Genomic DNA, 18,722 nt, shown 5'->3' on the forward strand with positions numbered 1-18,722 from the left:
TTTGATCCTCATGAAGAGGTTGCATTGTGTTGCGATGCGTCTACATATGGTATGGCAACTTTGATTTCACATGCTATAGGGGGGAGGAAATGCACTTGTCATTTGCACCTTGTCACGCGCCCTGGTTTTGAACTTGGTGTTCATGAGCTCTAGCGCGGATGTTCTCTGTCTGGTTTGCTCATTGTACAATAAACATATTTCTGTCGGGTGGCTCTGGCTCGAATGACACAACAGAGACGGCACTTCTACGCATCAGTGCCGGTTTCTTCCCTACCCCTTTTCTCTCCTTCAAGCTACCGGCCTCGTGTCATCTCTTTTTGGTCCCATTTATCTCATCCTCACACATTGGCCTGTTTGAAGAGGGGAGAGTCCTGCCCACACTGCGGGGCGTTCATCCTACGTCGTCCCATTATACATCCCACCATCATACATCCCATGCTGTCATCATCATCATTGAATGATTGATTGCCGTTGATGTTCTTCTACACATGCTAACATATAGGCCGTCCTGGATGCCTTGAATGTTACCTTTCTTAACGAGCACGCAGTGTGTAGGCTTGCGTTACGTTGTTTATTAAGCATAATATGCATTACACATGGAGCGGTTATATAACTCTGCTGACAGACAGCTGCTGAATAGCGATACGACTTCAGTTTCATCCTTCCCTTGTCCTGAAAGCGTGATCAGGAACGGGAAAGGCTGGCGCGAGAAGGTCCCTCGGGCGCACCTTGGCACGTGCAGGATCGACCTTGTCAGCAGTACATCGTTACCTTCATCCACTGTAAAATGCCAAATGTTACCTCAATCACTGTAAAGAATAAATCGGATTTTGGAAGGGAACGTCATAAAAATCGAAAATGGCAATCAAACAACAACAATTTTATTTTGAGATGATCAACGGGAAATTTCATCGCAACGGGCGCTACTCTACCCCAGTGCTGGTGGTGATGTGGGGAATGAAATAATGAGCACCTTCACAATAAGAATCGAACTCCTATGGTAATAGCAATCAAAGGTTCGTATGTGGTGGGAGATTTTCATTTGGGAACACACAGCATCGATATCTACGAATATTGTTTCATGCATCACTTCGCCCTATGAAGTCTGTAATGTAAGTCAATAGCGAACTCATCCTACACAAAAACCATATGTGCACATTCATTTCTGCATGTGGAATATCCGTACCTCATTAAGGGAGAAGATGACGTTACCGTCTTCACAGACATTTTCCAGGTAGACTTCTGCGTGAAACGTGAAAGGGATTGTGTGAACTGTGATACATGACTGAATTTGTACACATCCAAAAAGAAATAAACAACAAGAAGGAGTGAATGGAAAATAAGGACTGCGTAATCCAGCCTAGTGACTCTAATCCAGCTCACCCTCCATGCAGGAGACCTTCACTGCACAGGCGATAAAGTCGAGGAAGCCGATTTTATTGTCCTGTCCGTAACGCAGCACCAAAGCCTTTAGCACGTGCAGGTTCACGTAGCAACCTGCCGTGGCGTAAGAGTGCGAATATAACATGCTATAAATACAGCTAACGAGAAACAGAACGGCTATAAACAACTCATATACAGCGTAGCAACCTCGAAAAGATTACTAGAGTTAACACACCGTTCCCAGCAATTACTGAATGCAGGCGGGATTTTGTTGTGAATATATAAAGCTCCCAACGCGATTCGGTTACCATGGTGAATGAAGATTGGCAAGGTGATTTTTTTTTTAATTTCAGGGTGATCGTTGTAATGCGACATGTGCAAACTCTGTAGTCAAAACAATACAAACGACGATATTGCGAAGTGTAATTGAGACGCTGCCCCCACGACGGTGACGCGAAGCACAACACTGAAGCGGTTTCGATCGCAGTGAACTGCTCGGCAATAACAGCCACTTGAGTGTTGAGTGAGTCAGGGAGTGTTATTGCTGAAATGCGATATATGCAAGAAGATGATGGAAAAAGGGAGCACAACAAGTGGAATGGTGTCTGGCGTGTGCTGCCTTGACATCCGGCTGATACTACGGCACCACTCGAAGCATATGCGTCCAAAACTTCTCTTCGTAACATTGCCATTTTGGTAAACTGATCAGGTTGGGTAGTTGGTAACGCTCACTCATCTTGAAGCATAGGAGAGTTCAATAAATCTACCTCAGTGTGAAAGCCAGTTGAAAAAAGTCTGTGCATGTTGGAACATGTCTTCAGATGTTACATACGCAGCCTTAGTTCAGTGCGATTTTGACTAGCGGAGTGACAACATGTCAAGTGAACGCGTATGTGGGTATTCTGAAAACCTGCGCGATTTCGAGCAGTCATAAGATTTCTTAGAACGGAAGGTAAGAAGCCAAAGGAGATCATCAAACACATGGTGGCAGTTTACGGGGAGTCTGTTCCTTCATACTACAAAGTGAAGTTTTGGAGTGAGCTGGTTAAGTAGGGAAGAGAGCCGATCGAAGAAGACCCTAACACTGGGCGTCCTGTGGAAGGGAATTCTGAAGAAATGTGCCAGAAAGTGCAACGCTTGGTTATTGGCAGACAAGCGAATGAAGATGTCCATAATAGCTCAGGAGGCAGGCGTCTCGATAGGTGCAGTTTGGAGCATTATTCATGAAATACTGGACGTGTCCAAGGTTAGTGCACGATGGTCCCGAGAATATTGAGCTCCTTTCAAAAGAAATCCCGACGAAAGTGCTGTCAAGAGTTCAGTGATGATCCGGAACATTTTCTCCAACGTTTGGTGACGGGAGATGTAACTTGGGTCCAGCACAGAGACAGGGAGTCTAAAATCGAGTCCATGCAGTGGAAACACAACACTTCGCCCACCGCAAAAAAAGAATTTAAAGTTGAAAAATCTCCTGGGAATGTCATGGCGTCTGTTTTCTGGGATGACCAATGGCTCTTGTTGTTGGAATTCATGCCACAGAAAACTACAATAACAGGAGAGACATATGCTCACACAGTTAGTGCTCTGGTCATCAAGGAGAAAAGGCGTGGAAAGCTCTCAAAAAGCGTGCTGCTCCTGCATGACAACGCACCAGTGCACACGTCTGCCAAAGCTCAGGCTGCCGTTCACCAATGTGGGTTCCAGCAACTAAACCTCACACCATACAGTCCAGGCCTAACTCCCTCGAATTATTTTCTATTTGGACATTTAAAAAAAATCCTACGGGGGAGGCGCTTCTCGAATGATGAAGAAGTGAAGAACAGCAGTAACAACCTGGTTCGGCAACCAACCAAAATACATTTATGCCATTGGGATTAAGTCTACAGGGTGTTCAAAATTAAGCTTTCACTAGCACTTTATAAATAGGCGAACAAAAGAAAACTGGTGCTATTTTTGCTATTTTTCTGTTCCTTGAGTAAGAAACAGGAGCTACATAATTAGCAGCACCTGTTTCTTACACAAGTAGTGTAAAGTTATCATCCGGTTTCCTGTCATCGCTGTGTTTGCGTAGCGCTCGTGGAAGCTTAATTTTGAACACCCTGTATAAAAGAAAAGTGAGAGAGGTGTAATGAGATGTTGGGAGACTATATTGAAAAATGAAAAATAACTATTTATTATGATAAGTTGTTTCATTCCTGGTTAGGTAGGTAAATTATTGAACGCTCCTTACATACGAACAAGACCACTGCCTTACTTTCAACTGATCGATAAACAAGTTAAACGCACACTTCTTCACACAGCGTCCAGTTCTTAGAATTGTATAAAAATGTGTGTTTGAGTTGCTTATCCATTACAGTGAACTCCCGTTAATATGATACCCAATAATCTGACACGCTCGCTTTGTGACCGTTTTTCCTGGGAACCGTTCTGCCGCCATGTAGATCCACCTGGTTAGTATGACAATCCGCTTATCCCACCATGACCAACATCTTTAGCACAAGTAGGGTAAAACACAGGTTTAAACTTCAGGTAAAACTTCTCGTTATTAAGACCGCCTCACATGACCCACAGAGTACCCTCAGGGATAGGCTAGTAGTAGTAGTAGTAGCCGTGTCCTATCCCTTTTGAGTCAGGGTGGGCTATGCTCGACTTCTGGTAGAAGGGTCGCCATAGCCTCTGCGACTAATAAAATACACAAAAAAATCTACACTCATAAAATACACAAGAGATAACAGAAGGAAAGTCCAGTTTAAACTGTTCGTTGTTTCTTCGCGGTTTGCATCTTCCTCCTCCATGTCACTAGGCGGCGCTTAGTGGCTTCCACTCCAGCTCTTTCAAAATCTGCATGCTCTGCGCTGTGGCTCACGTACGTGGTCGCAGTTTGTGGGCCTCTTCCTCTTGCTGCCTTGTCTTTATTCCGCCTGACTGTCTTTCTTTCCACGGTAAAACCGAGACCCTAGGATAGGTCGCAACTTCTTGCGCCACCGGGTAATCCTGGACACGATACGACGACGTGCTCAATATCTTCCAAATGGGCGCCACAAACTGTGCATTTTGTGTCTGGTTCGTCGAAAAGGTCTCGCCTCCTCTTCATCCCCTCTATAATGTTGGACGGTGCACGGTTTCAGTGACATGTACTTGCGAAGGCTTGGACGTTGCCCCATGTTTTGTCTCCATATATCTCGGTCCGTCTTGGCAACTTCCATCTTGATTGTTTTATCCCAGTCCCTTACTCTCTTGGCTAGGTGACGTGCTGTATTTTTGCTGAATTTTGAATCGAGGGCCGTGATTTTCTTTATCCAATTAGTTTTCACTTTCTTGTATCGGATATATCTGTACAGTCTTGAGGCATAGTTTTGTTTCGGCAGGAAAGCCAGTCTTCCAAGGTACTGGAGCTTGGACCAGGCCTCTCTGTGGGCATATGTGGACCAGCCCCTTTCTCCAGTTACTGCAGAGTTTCCTGTTACCCTATTCCCTCCGAGGCTCCATCTTCCCAGCTCCAGTTGGTGTTTCTCGGCAGATTTACTACAGGCTACCTACTACAGGCTACCACATACCTCAGCCAGAGTGCGGCACGTGTTCAACTAGGGCTCCAAGGTTTGGGATGACTCCTGATGTTGTTGACTTCGAAATTATTCATAACAGTTTTCGGACCGCCAAAGCGCTGTAGTGCATGAAGCTTCAGTGACCACAGGACACGGTCACGCTGTGCTGCTGCTGTCGTGCCCCTAAGAATGGCCCGACCGAAGCGACGATTGGTGGAGGGTGCGTTTCTCGTCAGAACGACAGTACGCTTTATGACCAAAATCGTCGGGAGCGGTGGTGGTCATATAAACCGGCTTTCACAGTAGTTGAAAGTAAGGCAGTTGTCCGAAGCAGTAGTTGAGAGTAAAGCGTGCGCATATCTGTGTCTGTATTGCTACTTCAAGATGAGTGATTGCCATTTTGATCGTTTTGACCACAGAGCCGACAACGTTCATTGAAACGCACCATCACTTCGAAACGTACCGGGATAGAATCGCCTTCTGAGCTTTCTATATGTAGACAACACGATGCCTTCAGCTACATTTAATAATGACAGCGGCATGCCGACAAGAGTAAACTTTTACAGTTCGCTACCCTGTCTAGGTATAAACACTCGCCTGCGAGGCACAAAGCGTTCCTCAGCTGGTACGTGCTCAGGGAACCAATACGGGTCTTGTCGTATTTCTGGTAAACTTCCTGGAATGAAGAGAAACGACAGAGAAAAGATACTTGCTTAAATACAACCAACACGTGTGGGTACTCACGTCAAAAAAAGAAAATAAAGTGGCGGCAACTTCGGGCGTTGTACCAAACGCGTTTGAATTTGACCGCTTCATAGGGACTTCTGCGGTCAATTTTTGGCGAAGCTCTTTTGTAAATACGGTTCCTTCCTGTTTCGTGAAATTTTGTATCTTTTTTTTTTTTTTTACTTTTATATTTCTATTATCTTTTTTATGTGTCGTTACTCCGGTGGTTAGACAATGATCCCGTTTGCATGCAATCGCTTAGAGCGAGCCGAACCAGTTTGAACTCAGTTCGGCTCATGAAACGACTCGGAGCGCTCTCAAATGCATGCCGACTCGGACCCCTTCTGAAAGATGGGTCGAGTCGTTTGGTTCGCTCGGCAAGCCCATATAAACACATCTGTGCGCACCGAGTTCCTTCCAGTAGGTGGCACTCTGCAGATTTCTATGCTCATTGCATCATGAGAATGCGAATGGTTATTGTTATCAGAGGAGAATTGTTTAAGCAAATGCTACTTCGGCTGAAGTATGAAATCCCGACAGGGGCTTTTTCGATGACTGCCATACTTCAAGCTCCCAGTAAGCTTGTGGCTTGTCTTGTGTTGGTCTGCCTTGAACAATTAGTTTCAGAACAATTACTTTCGATCATGTTAACTACTGTGACACCCAGCGATAAAATAAATAAATGAATGCTGTCCTCCAACCACTTTCCTCCCATCCTTCAAATTATTGGCCTTCCGCATGAAGAATATATAGGATAACTGCATTCGTTTTCAAAACTCTATTCTTTCAGGGCTATATGGAAGGCTACACGAGCAATGAATACCGGCTGACTACATCAGAGGAAAGAAAATCTTGACAGCTACTATACAGTTATAGCCAAAGACACGTGACTCTGAAGGAAGGAAATTATAGGCTGTAACTATAGTTACTGACGCAAGTAGCTAGTTGGAGTTCTAAGTTACTCTTTCGAGAATAGTAATTAGTTTTGAGTTTGAGTAACTAGTTTTAATTTCTAGGAGACTGTATACTTGTACCTATAAGTTACTTCACAAGCCTAACGTGAGTGTTACATCCTTCTACTTCCTCCTTGTAATTTTTCAGCCGCGCCTCCTCTTCCTCACCCGTAGGGAGAGGTCCATGTAAACGCAAGCGTTCCGATCCCAATCTCGGAGCACTCCGACTCTGTGTACATCTACAGGTTTTCCCGCCCATTTTAGTCCAAGTGCCATCTGATTTATTCCAGGTGCTATCTGAAATAATCCAGGCGCCATTCAGTTTAATCCGGGTGCCGTCTGAAATAATCCATGTGCTATTCAATTTAATCCGAGTGCCATCTGAATTAATCCATGGTGTTTTTAAACAATATAACCGTAAGCTCACATCAGGGACATCCCCGTAAAGCATTCTAGTGGAAGGAAAAATAAAAAAATAACTGCTGATGGGATTGAAGTTCTGCCGTGTCTTGTGTTGAACATTCGCACGACGTCGAGATATTAGGAGTTTGAGCGGGAGTATAGTAAACGACGTCACTGGTGTCGTCGTTTGCTACGGAATATTTTCTGACTGAGCTACAGGATATTCCGCGTGGTTATAAGAGCACGAAAAGGCTTGACTTACATAGGAGACGACACCACTGGTGCTGTCGCCTGCTACGGAATATCTTCTGACTCAACTTGAACTTGAACATTGGTGATGTCGTCTGCTAAGGAATATGTTTTGACAGATCTGCAGGTTGCTCCACGCGGTTAGCAGAGCGCGAAAAGGCATGATGCTCGTAGCAGACATCAGTGTGGTCCCGTCGTCTGCGAAGGAATATCTGGTGACTCTGCCGCAAGATATTCCCTGCGGTTTGAAGAGCACGGAAAGACATCACGCACATCCTGCAGCTTAGCCATAAGATATTCCGTAGCAGACGACAGGACCAATGGTGTCGTCTGCTACGTGAGCCATGCCTTTCCGTGCTCTTCTAACAACGCGGATTATCGTGCTGTTTAGTCAGAAGATATTCTCTAGCAGACGACACCACTGGTGCTGTTGTCTCAATAGCCATCGCTCTACTGGTGCTGTCGTCTGCTACAGAATATCTTCTGACTGAACTGCAGGAGAATCCGCGCTGTTAGAAGAGCACGAAAAGGCATGGCTCACATAGCAGACGACACCATTCCTGTCATCTGCTAAGGAATATCTTGTGGCTAAGCTGCAGGATGTGCGTGATGTCTTTCTGTGCTCTCTGTTCAAACCGCAGGGAATATCCTGCGGCAGAGCCACAAGATATTCCTTCACAGATGACAGGACCACACTGGTGTCGTCTGCTACGAGCGTTATGCCTTTTCGCGCTCTGCTAACCGCGTGGAATATCCTGCAGATCTGTCACAACATATTCCTTAGCAGACGACATGACCAGTGGTGTCGTCCGCTATACTTCCGCTCCAAATCCCGATATCTCGTCGCGGTGTGAATACTCAGCATAAAAAGCCGCAGAACTGACGTCCCGTCAGCAGCGCTTAACTTTTCCTTCCACTACATGTCTGTAGAATATTCTGCGGGGATGTCCCTCGCGTGAATACATGGTTATACTGCTTCAAAACACCATGGATTAATTCAAATAGCACCCGGATTAAATTGACTAGCATCCGGATGTTTTCAGGTGCCGCTCAGATTAAACTGAATGGCGCTTGGATTATTTCCGATGGCACCTGGACTAATTCAGATGGCATTTGGACTAAAATGGACGGGAAAACCTGTAGAGTGCATCCATGGGGCTATTGTCAGCGTAGCGCAGACGCAGTTTGGCGATCACATGGTGGAGGACAGGCCACGTGCCAACGGCGAAGCAGCGAAGTATGTATTTCAGTTGATTCGTGAGAAATATGAAGCATCTGCAAAACTATGGGAACGTCATTGCCATTCTGAAATCGTCGTGCAAGACGGTTTCACCCACAACAAGCTACTGCAGGTACGACGCATTAGGATAGCGTGGCAGGGAGCCCATACCGCATACCTGACATTTCTGGACGAACGAGAACAAAGATGCGAATTCCTCCGGGTCAAGGTCTCCTGTAAATGATCTCTGATCATATAGATAAAGAACACAGCTGGACCTTCCGCTACAGGACAAACAACAAGATGCATTGCGCATTGCAAGCGGCATTGCGCATGCATTGTAGCACCAAATGTTTTCGTGCAAATGGTTTAATTAGGATCGTTAAACACAGGAAGATCAGGGAGGTAAATGAGCGTTTATACAGCGTATGCAAATGAAACGTGATTATTTGCTAAAGGCGATATGGGAAGGCGCTAGGTGGCACTGTGTGGCGCCACCGTGTGGAATTCATGCGCATGCTTCTCATGTATTCATGAAACGGTAGTTAAAGGGACTATCCCGGCCGGAAACTTGTGTGTGAGACCGATATTGTAATGTTTGGCACCGTTTCACGGTCTACTTGGCCAGATTCCTCTTCTCAAAACAGTCTACATATTAAATGAACGAAGTTTAAAGATTCGCACTCCCTCTAAAGAACCCCCACATAACCTAAAAAAGTTCCAGCGATGGAAACATCACGATGACGTAAGTCGGGTACACAAAAGGAGTGCAGCTCACGGGATTGACTCCGAGCGCTCCGAGCTCGTCTGCTTCGCGTTCGCATCGCAATATCTTGTGTGAATAGTAATCTGCAAATACGCCGATTTTCGCTTATGAGTGGGAGTTCTGACACGGCCATGTTGTGTGGAACGCGGTGTTATCTTCCTGGCTATACGAACACGTCCTGCGCGAACCCAGTAACGACATTCCGACATTTGCACATCCCGATGACAGGTCTCTGTGAATTGCAGTGGCCCGCCCGCCTAACCGGTTGCCAAAGGGCGCTTCCTGATTGGACCCGTCCGTGTGACGTTTCCTCAAATTTCCAGAGAGGGAATTCCTCTATACTCTCAACATCCGGCGTCTGCTCTTGCCATGTATTACATCTAATTGCACAGACGTTACTTCATTAATTCGCGTCGTTTTTCTGCGTTATTGTCGGTGATGAACGAGATGTAAGACGATGCTATAGTTTTTACAATCGACCGCGACGGATGCGACAGCCCCTTTAAAGACAGCAAGGAAAGGATACGTCCTTGAGAGCGACCATGGTGCGGCAAACGTCCAGAGGGAACTCCAAGAGAAGGCCCTCTGTAAGTACAAAGGTGAAGTTAGAAAAATTATGTCATGTATTTTACCGCAGACATTATTGCGTTTACCTGCTATATCGAGAATGAGAGCAAAACCAGTGCCACGCGGGCAGAAAAAAATGACATTAACTGTTTGATGCATTTGAACAACATTCACGTGGTACAGGCCTTTTTCAGATCAATGGTGTCACGGAAACCCATCTGAGCATAAAATGTCTACTCTACTGCCATTGTCTGCGTCAAAGAAAAATATTAATTTCTATAAAACACTTTTCTACTGTATATCGTATGATCGTTTGTTAAGGTATAGTTTGTGCAACTGCCTTTTCCCAGAACGGGTGTTGGGGTTGTTCAGAATTTTCCGACAAAACGAAAAACTTATTACCTCCATTTATGAAACATAGAAAAACTAATCCACTTGAATATCAACTCGTGAACTTAATGCGACCCCTCCAAAATAAATGCATTGTTTATACACAAACGACGTTCACTGTTCTAGGAGCATATGGAGGTGAACCCCCCCCCCTTTTTTTTTTTCGCAGCAGCATGTTATGCAACGGAGAAAATGAGCTTCTGCCAAGAAGTAAAGCGTGCAGATGACCTACTGAGAGCGCGCGAGGCCTCTGTTTCACGCACTACTAAGCATCCACTCGTGAAAAGAGCATATCGGAGAACGGGGGAACCTCGTGACGCAATGCGGCCCTCAGGCACGTGACTCGTGACATACAGCGGCGCAGCTCATACAGGTGTAAGCGGACGCGTGAGCTGAGACGAAAGAAACAAAGTAGAAGAAGAAAAAAAAAGGCTCGGGGACCTCCCTACGTCACAAGAGGATCGTGTGGGCCATCCGCGGCTGCTTTCTCCGGCTGTTTCCGTAAATTTGATTGCGCATTTACAATACACCGCAGAGCGAAAACATTTTGCATGGTGGCTCGACGAATGAGACAAGGTTTCGAGCCCAATAAAAATGTCACCTATATATGTTGCTCCTTTAAGTCGACAGCATTATCATAGTGATGTTTAATGCTATCCAAAAAGGACGTGCGGCATGACCTTTGTAAATTATGGCTGTCAACATGCGAATGACATTAGATGATGGTAATCATTTGCTGCCCGTCTGATGCAGGTTTAACTGTAGCAGTATGATGTAGCGAAACCAAAGTTGTTGTCAAGTCAAAGGGTGGGGGGTCTCGTGCACACAACCCAAACTTTATTCGACTTTCTCTAAGGTTAAATCATTGCTGGGCACTCAATTTTGGACGTTTTGAGAAGGCGACGTGCACATTTGGTTTCAGCGACAACGTGTCTGGTAAGGCTAGCATCAGGAAACTTTACAAGCAGCCCGCACATATGTAGATGTAGTTTATAGTCAAATCATTTTCAAACTGATGATGCAGAACTGCTCTGTGATGGAGGCTTTTGTAGTCTATAGCTCCGACATGTGTGTTTCTGGAGACAGAAGCTGCAAATTGGAATTTCTTCCTTAAGACATACGTGAAGCTACTTTGTGCTGCCTTTTTTTATTTTTTCCCGCTAAAGAGTTATCTCTAATTGAGCTGGTATAATCAATCCTAGCATCTTCTTAATATGGCATTTCAGCTCCTATGTGGCACGTCATCCTGCACTCCCGTATCGTTTTATGGCCTTGTGTACCTTCTACCGATCTACCTTATGCTATTTCTGGACGCTGATTCCGAAATAACCGTCATGAACAGATTGTTTGCGTCTCGGTCGTTTATTCGCCATAGGCGAGCAACGTCACGACTGACAAAACATTGCTTTGTAGTTGCTCAATCGCCGCTGCCACCTATCTCCGTGCTAGACGAGAGCGCGTGGAAAATGAGTCATTCGGTTCTACATTATCGTTCATTGCCTACTTGTCTGTTAGTCGCCATCTCTACGGCTTTATGAAATTATATTGCATGGAAAATCTAATATAGGTTCAGACTGATGTTCATGTCGAGGCATTCATCAGGATATGGCGCAGTCCACAGCCTACTTGGATTCTGAGGTGGTGAAATTACTTTTATTTTGTAATGCATCACCATTACTCATTACTTTTTCTATGTTAGTAATGACATTACTTTAACGAAGCATTATTCTGGCATTACATTTAGTTTTTAAGGCATTAGCCTCAAACGTGCCGCGCATGAGTTTTCTTTGCTTTTTTGGTTATAGGCAATAGTCACCGGAGTATCCCCAAATCGGTGCCACTGAATCCCTACAGAAACGAGACTCATGGGCAAAAACTGTAGATAAGATTTACTGTAGTAGCAGTTGATGCTCAAAGATGTCATCCGCTAGCCTTGCCCGCTTCGGCGACAGGACATCTTTTGCCATACTGAACACCCGTTCAGCGGAAGCGGATGACGAAATTTCCGTGTTGTTCTGCACGAACAGTCTCTTGATTGTCGGGAACCCACCAGGCGATTCTAGGTTGCGATCCTTATAACTTGCACCGAACCGTAAAATGTCTCCCATCGCAACTCACTAGCTTGATATACGCAGTAAATTTGGCCCACAAATGGGACAAGTCTTCGCCCTCCTAGAGGCTGTGTTTCTGTTTAGTTGATTCTCCTTTACCCCAAATGCGTACAGGAAAAAGTCGGTGATATCATCATGTGGACACTTGTGACACACACCGCCGGCTGCTGAACCCTTGCAGAATTGCCCAGGCTGGACCCTTCTCTGTCTTTGTTGCCCTGAGCCCATTATTAAAGGCGGACTTTAACGGCGGAAAAAAAACTATGTTCTCAACCTTCACGTGGGGCAATTAACATTCGACGAAAGTAATGACTAATGCCACCCTACATTACCGAGTCGAAATGTAATGCATTACCATTACTCATTACTCAAACGTAATGCATTACTCCCCACCTCCGGTTGGATTGTGTACAAGTTTAGTATTAATGCAGAATTTATAAAACTAATATTATTATATCAAAATACTTTTTGTGAGGATGCTCTTCTCTTTTTATTCCTTCTTTTTTTTTTTCATGTGGTTGCGACGGCATCCCATGTGTGCGGGATGCCATATCGCATCCCTTATCATATGCATCCATGTGCATATGACGAGGGAAGTCAACGCAAATTTCCGAACCTGCGACGTGGCTGTGAACACGCCTCTCACCATGTAATGACATCACACTCTGCGTAGGCAAAAGCGAACTTGCGAAGCTACGAATATAATAGCGAGGAATTCGCCCGAGAGTGTGCGCCGGAAAGTCCGCGCTAGTGCCCTCTCTCCGCTGACAGCGGCCATTGTGGGAGCCGTGTACATCAAAATGGTCAAGCGCTGCGTACGTTTATACCTCTCCTCGTTTCAAACTTGTGCTGCTGTGTCAACTAGAAAAGCACAGAACCCACAAAAGGCTGCTATAATCTGAAAACGCGATGAACATGCTACAAGCAACTATATCTAACTTCTCCCTTATTATGTATCTCACTGAAAACAGCATTTCGATCTGCGTGTGCTACATGAAGCATCGAAGAGTACCACACCTTTCTCGTAGATCTTTTTGTAAAGTGCTTGGAGGGTGGCTGGGTCAAATGTAGTCCGATCTCCCATCACTTCGTTAGCCAGCTCTATAACATATTGGGGAAGTTCATCCTCCTCTTCTTCATCTTCCGATTCATCATCTACGTTGGGTTCGTTTGGATCTTGTGGCTGAACGAAAGATGGAATATTTGCCTGAAGGTGAACCGAGCATCTAGGGCCCGAAAATTTAGGCACTAAAAACGATCGAAGTGGGTATCTAGGCCCTCAAAAACACAAAAATAGGCAATAAAATGCAAAAATAGGCGCGTTAATCTGGTACGTTATTTGGCTTTGTTGATGCTTCAGAATGCTTCGTCCAGGAAAACTGGTTCGTTTAAAGGCTACAGCACCGTACAAGCCTTGACTTCTCGTACACGATTGCTGAGGCGGTCAGAACCACCCAACATTAAATAATACTTTTAGTCCTTTGCCCCAAAGGATCTTGAAAGACCAAGAAAGGCCAATTATTTTGATAAAATATACATGAAAGCCTTCCAGCAAATCAAGGTACTGAGGGAAACGAAACAGAAAAAAGGAGAACAAATGGCGCAAACAGGTAGACACGAAAAGCAAAATGCAGCACCCAGCACGAACCTGAATGCGCACGCGCACTTGCACCTCTAAAAAGAACATGTTATGGCATCTGTATAGAAATGTAAAAAAGGCTAGAATTGGGTAGAGTCGATAAAAAGGCAGGCGACCCTGTTTAGGCGCGAAATGTCGCGTTTAGGCGTTTTCTAAAATTCCAGGCCCTAATAATAACGCTACGATCGTCGTCATGAACATAGCGCAAAACTCGCCTTTAGTAAAAACGATAAAAACCCCTAGTGCAAGGGAACAACAAAAGGGACAGAAGATGAGACAAAACAGCACTGTAGGTTGGGGGTAACTGGGGAGTTTTATCGTTTTTAGAATGGATCACCATCCCGCCGGGATTTTAACTTCATTTCGCCTACCTTGGCAGCGCACACCTTCCCACCGTCGCATTCCCTGGAAAGAGAAACGAATATGGTTTCTTCAGAACAAATACACAATGCTTTGCACAGAGCGACGTGGAACTATTTATATTCCCAACCTGGAACCAGGCTCCTTGTCGTGTACAATGTTTTCAATAGAACATGTAATATTTATAATAACGTTTATGAAGCCGAATAGGTTACTGTATTTTTTATCCAATAACGTTTTCTAAGTGAGCAAGCTTCTTACTCCTTACGCTTCATCATCCACAAACTTTAAATACGCCGTTCAAGACGTCAGCTCTCTGCGCAGCTCCACGGTTTCCCCCCCTCTCCCATTGTCCGTGGAGTGACCTCATTGATCCCTCTCCCAAATGAGGGGTAACATTTCAAGGTTGAAGCACACGTGGTTTCTTCAGGGTAGCCATGCCGGACTACAAATACTATTATTGCTGTCTTGTGAGCAGGCTAGTACAAGATACTCGCAAAAAGTATTTCAGTTAAGTTACTGAATACCGGGAAAAAAAGTAACCGAGCGTGGTACGAAATATCAAATCTTGGATAGTATTCAATATTAAATACTCTTAAAAACTCGTTCCTTTAAACCTACTTTGGCGTCACAGGTGGAATTGGCTATTAGAGAACTACGAAGACCATGTAGTTGAAAATGGCATTACCCGACGTTTTATTACCTCGCAGGAACAACTGCTGTTAAAAAACTACTATCCGAAATCGTGCCCCGTTTTTCTTTCTTTCTTTTTCACACATTACCGCCAATACTGAATTGGCGCTCTACAGATGCGAAAAACTTCGAGTGTGGAAATGCTACGCTTCTCGCTCGCGCTCCTTGCTCGATTATTCCCAAACCAGCGAGCCACCCAGCGCCAGCATGAAAAATCGGCAAAGCGAGCGTGAATTCACCATCACGCTCTGTGGCATCCATGCAGATATTTTCGCTCTGGCTTCCAAGATGGCGAACTTTATAAACAAAAAACATCGAAAACAAACGAGCATATGCTGGCACATGGAAATGTAATAAAACTAGTAATTGCGATAATTTTGGCCGCGGTATATCAAGCACAAAAAAAGTACAGCTATTTTGCATGCTTCTGGCTATTTCACACAAGCAATTGTGTGCAAACAACTTCACTCGAGGGTCCGCTAGGGGACCCAATGTCGCAGCAAATAATCACGAAACGGCCCGATGCAGAAGCGACGATAAAAAGCTAGGGAATTTGGACAAACTTGTGAAAAACGTAAGTAGTGCCGTTGTGAAGACGCGAGTGGCGTTCCACTGGCAGTATAAAAGACGCAAAGGGTATTAAAAATTCTTATTGCAGAACACAGAAATCAGTGCACAAATGTGTGCGCTTGGTACATGCACTAAAGAGATGATCTTTCATTCAGGACATTTCATCTTTGCGCCTGTCTCTTATTGTGTACAAAGTTTAAAATATTATGAATGGCATTATATGACATTACTTTGAGGAACTACACGCATTTTGGACGACACGATGAACACGGTCTTCTGCTCCAGCGTCTCTCGCGAGTACCTTTGGGAACAAAGGCGCTGGACGCGGTGTCGATATGCTATAGCCTGTGGTAGCGAGTGCTCGACCTCGCGTCGCTTTCAGCTCTCGCTGTAAAACTCGCCCGTTCGGGAACGTAGCTTTACACTCGCTCGGATGTTCAGAAATGCACACCAAATGGTACAATTGCTATTGCATACGTTGCGGTTGATTCCAAAACTATAGTGGCGTTTGACTCCGCGTTCGTCACTGACAATAAGGCCGAAAATCCGACGCGAATTGGTGGCGTTGTTCCTGTGTCCAGTTTAGTGTAACGCATGGCAAGTGGAGACGACGGATATTGTGTATTTCGGAATGGCCTCATTGGCAATAAGAGAAAACGTCACTTGGGCAGGCCTTTAGTGAGTGCCGTTTGGCGCGAACAAGTCCAATCGGGGAGCGGCTAGAGGGACCTTGGTGGCCTTGGCGACCGATTGGCCGGTGGGAGGTACCGCGTCTGTTGGTCGCGTAGAATCTGTGATCGGCTTGTGGAATGTGGTTTCTGGTTAGCGTCGGACGTTAGCGCGAGCTACTAGGTTATAACGACCATGACATATATGGCAACCCCTATGAGGAGCCTGTCGGCACGATCCGCTAGGGGCGCTACTCGTCGGGCTGCGACATCTACATCGGGATTGAACAATAGAAATTTGAATTTTGAACGCGCAGAAGAGGACGTACGACTACCGTAGCAGACGACAGCAACAAATCCTATGAAAACGCACAGAATGATGATGATAATCAACTTTAGATAGAAGCATCTCCCGTGTACCGCTTGTACAAAAATACTACGGTAAGCTGAAGTACAAAGTATTGCAGAAATTGAGTAAGCAATAACCGGGCAGATGAGTAGCGCCACCGCTAGCTTCCAAACGCGGCGCTGGGAAGGGGTGCCTGTGATACGGTCGTTATAATCTAGTAGGTCGTGGTTCGTACAGCCAGAATCATAACACCATGTTCCACGCAACATGGTAGCCTCAGAACTCACACTGGTAAGCGAAAGTCGGCGTATTTACCGATGACTTTTCATGTAGTGTATTTCAGTGCGAACGCAAAGCAGACGACTTAGGAGACAATCGCCTACGCTGCGCTCCCATTCATGTGCATGGCTGCCCTTATCAGGGTACATGTTACTATACGCTGGGGCTTCTTCGTCTGCAGAAGGAGTGCGAATCTTTAAAACTCGTTTATGTAATTTCTAAACTGTTTTTGAAAGAGAAAATTGGCCAAGTTGTCTGTGAAGCAGTGACGAACGCTAACATATCGGTCTGATACACACGTATCCAGGTGGGATAGTCCCTTCAACGAAACGGGAACCTGTTTGCAGGCGTAACCCCTCTGTCTGCAAAAGGCACATGGCAATTACCTATGGTTGGGTGTGGCGCTGCGCCGCACACAAATCGTGTATGGTCACAGCACAGGTACCGCCCCTCGAGTACCACTCGCTACCCTACTACTTTTTTAGACTACCACAAACTGTGCGATTTTTAGGACGCTAATTGGCACTACGGACAACCCGAAACACTCCAGAAGATGCGGATTCTTGCACATTGCTTTCGCTCGGATGACATGCGAAACGTCTGTCGGGTATTAAACAGTGATTGTGTACGATGCAGTTATCAACCGATGTCGTTCACGGCCTCTAGCAGTTGAGGGAGGTCGTCCGGAGGAAATTGATTCACCTGCAATCGCTCTTCTGTTCTGTGAAGATCCGCAACAGGAATTCGCCGTCGGTGTCTGGTTCTTTTAGGTATGGCAGGATGCAATAGGTAGCTGGCAGGAGACGAAGCCGTTTGGTAACATCGCGACTGGGCTTGGGTTTTACTACCACGACAGAAGTATTGTCACGCAAGTAGTCAGAGGGCAAAGGCTTAGGTCGAGAATCTGGGTCATCTACCTGCAAGGGAAATTTCATGAAATGGTACTACCGGAACTTTGAATATCAATGGCGTAGTCAAAAAAAAAAAGAAAAGGCCGAAACAGCTGTCCAGTGCTGGTGTGTGCGACTTATAATACTATATATGTGTGCGTATATATATATATATATATATATATATATATATATAGGAAGGGTTGTATGGCGACTTTAGATGGGGGGTGGATGGACCTTCAATCCGCTTACCCAACTGCGTGGGTGGTGAGAGGCATGTACCCTTGGACCCCCCCCCGCCCCCTTTTTTACGCCACTTTTGAATATAGAAAAACAACATCTGCAATATTGATACATATCTATGTCTATCGATATCAACGTGCAAAACATTGATAAATTTGAATCTGTTCGATAATAATAATAATAATAATAATAATAATAATAATAATAATAATTGGGTGTTTACGTCGCGAGACAACTGAGTGTTCGATAATATATATATATATAGATTAGAAGCTTAGGAGGGCGGTTGACCACGAGAATGAAATAAGCAGGAAAAATCAGAAGACGACAAAGAGCTTACAGGAAAACACAAAGGGGAGTTTATTAACACATATAGGGATAGGGGACGACGTTTCGGCAGTCAGCGCTGCCTTCGACGGGACTCAAGTCTCCCGTCTCCCGTCGAAGGCAGCGCTGACTGCCGAAACGTCGTCCCCTATCCCTATATGTGTTAATAAACTCCCCTTTGTGTTTTCCTGTAAGCTCTTTGTCGTCTTCTGATTTTTCCTGCTCATATATATATATATATATATATAGAAGTTCAAAAAAAGACGCGGAAACAGATTTTAGGGAAGTTAAAAACACTAGTTTATTACATGGGGAGACGTTAAAAAGAAAAATGGGCAAGGGGTCGACGTTTCGACAGTGGCACTGTCTTCGTCAGGACAAAAGATGCGTAGC

General features: G+C 45.1%; 1 protein-coding gene across 1 annotated transcript in view; it reads right to left on the reverse strand.

Annotated features, from left to right (window-relative positions):
• Positions 1–552: 552 nt before the first annotated feature.
• LOC135396689 (calpain-B-like) overlaps positions 553–18,722 on the reverse strand; it is a 42,527-nt gene continuing 24,357 nt past the window's right edge. Inside the window, exons 11-19 of the mRNA XM_064627794.1 lie at positions 17,572–17,786; positions 14,322–14,355; positions 13,329–13,494; positions 9,770–9,828; positions 8,656–8,724; positions 5,526–5,604; positions 1,384–1,497; positions 1,187–1,242; positions 553–780 (exon numbers count right to left, since the gene is read on the reverse strand). Of these exons, the coding sequence (XP_064483864.1) occupies positions 754–780; positions 1,187–1,242; positions 1,384–1,497; positions 5,526–5,604; positions 8,656–8,724; positions 9,770–9,828; positions 13,329–13,494; positions 14,322–14,355; positions 17,572–17,786 (819 nt within the window). The 3' untranslated portion in view covers positions 553–753. The remainder of the gene's footprint in view (positions 781–1,186; positions 1,243–1,383; positions 1,498–5,525; positions 5,605–8,655; positions 8,725–9,769; positions 9,829–13,328; positions 13,495–14,321; positions 14,356–17,571; positions 17,787–18,722) is intronic.

The sequence above is a fragment of the Ornithodoros turicata genome, chromosome 6 (assembly GCF_037126465.1).
Source record: "Ornithodoros turicata isolate Travis chromosome 6, ASM3712646v1, whole genome shotgun sequence".
NCBI lineage: Eukaryota > Metazoa > Arthropoda > Arachnida > Ixodida > Argasidae > Ornithodoros > Ornithodoros turicata.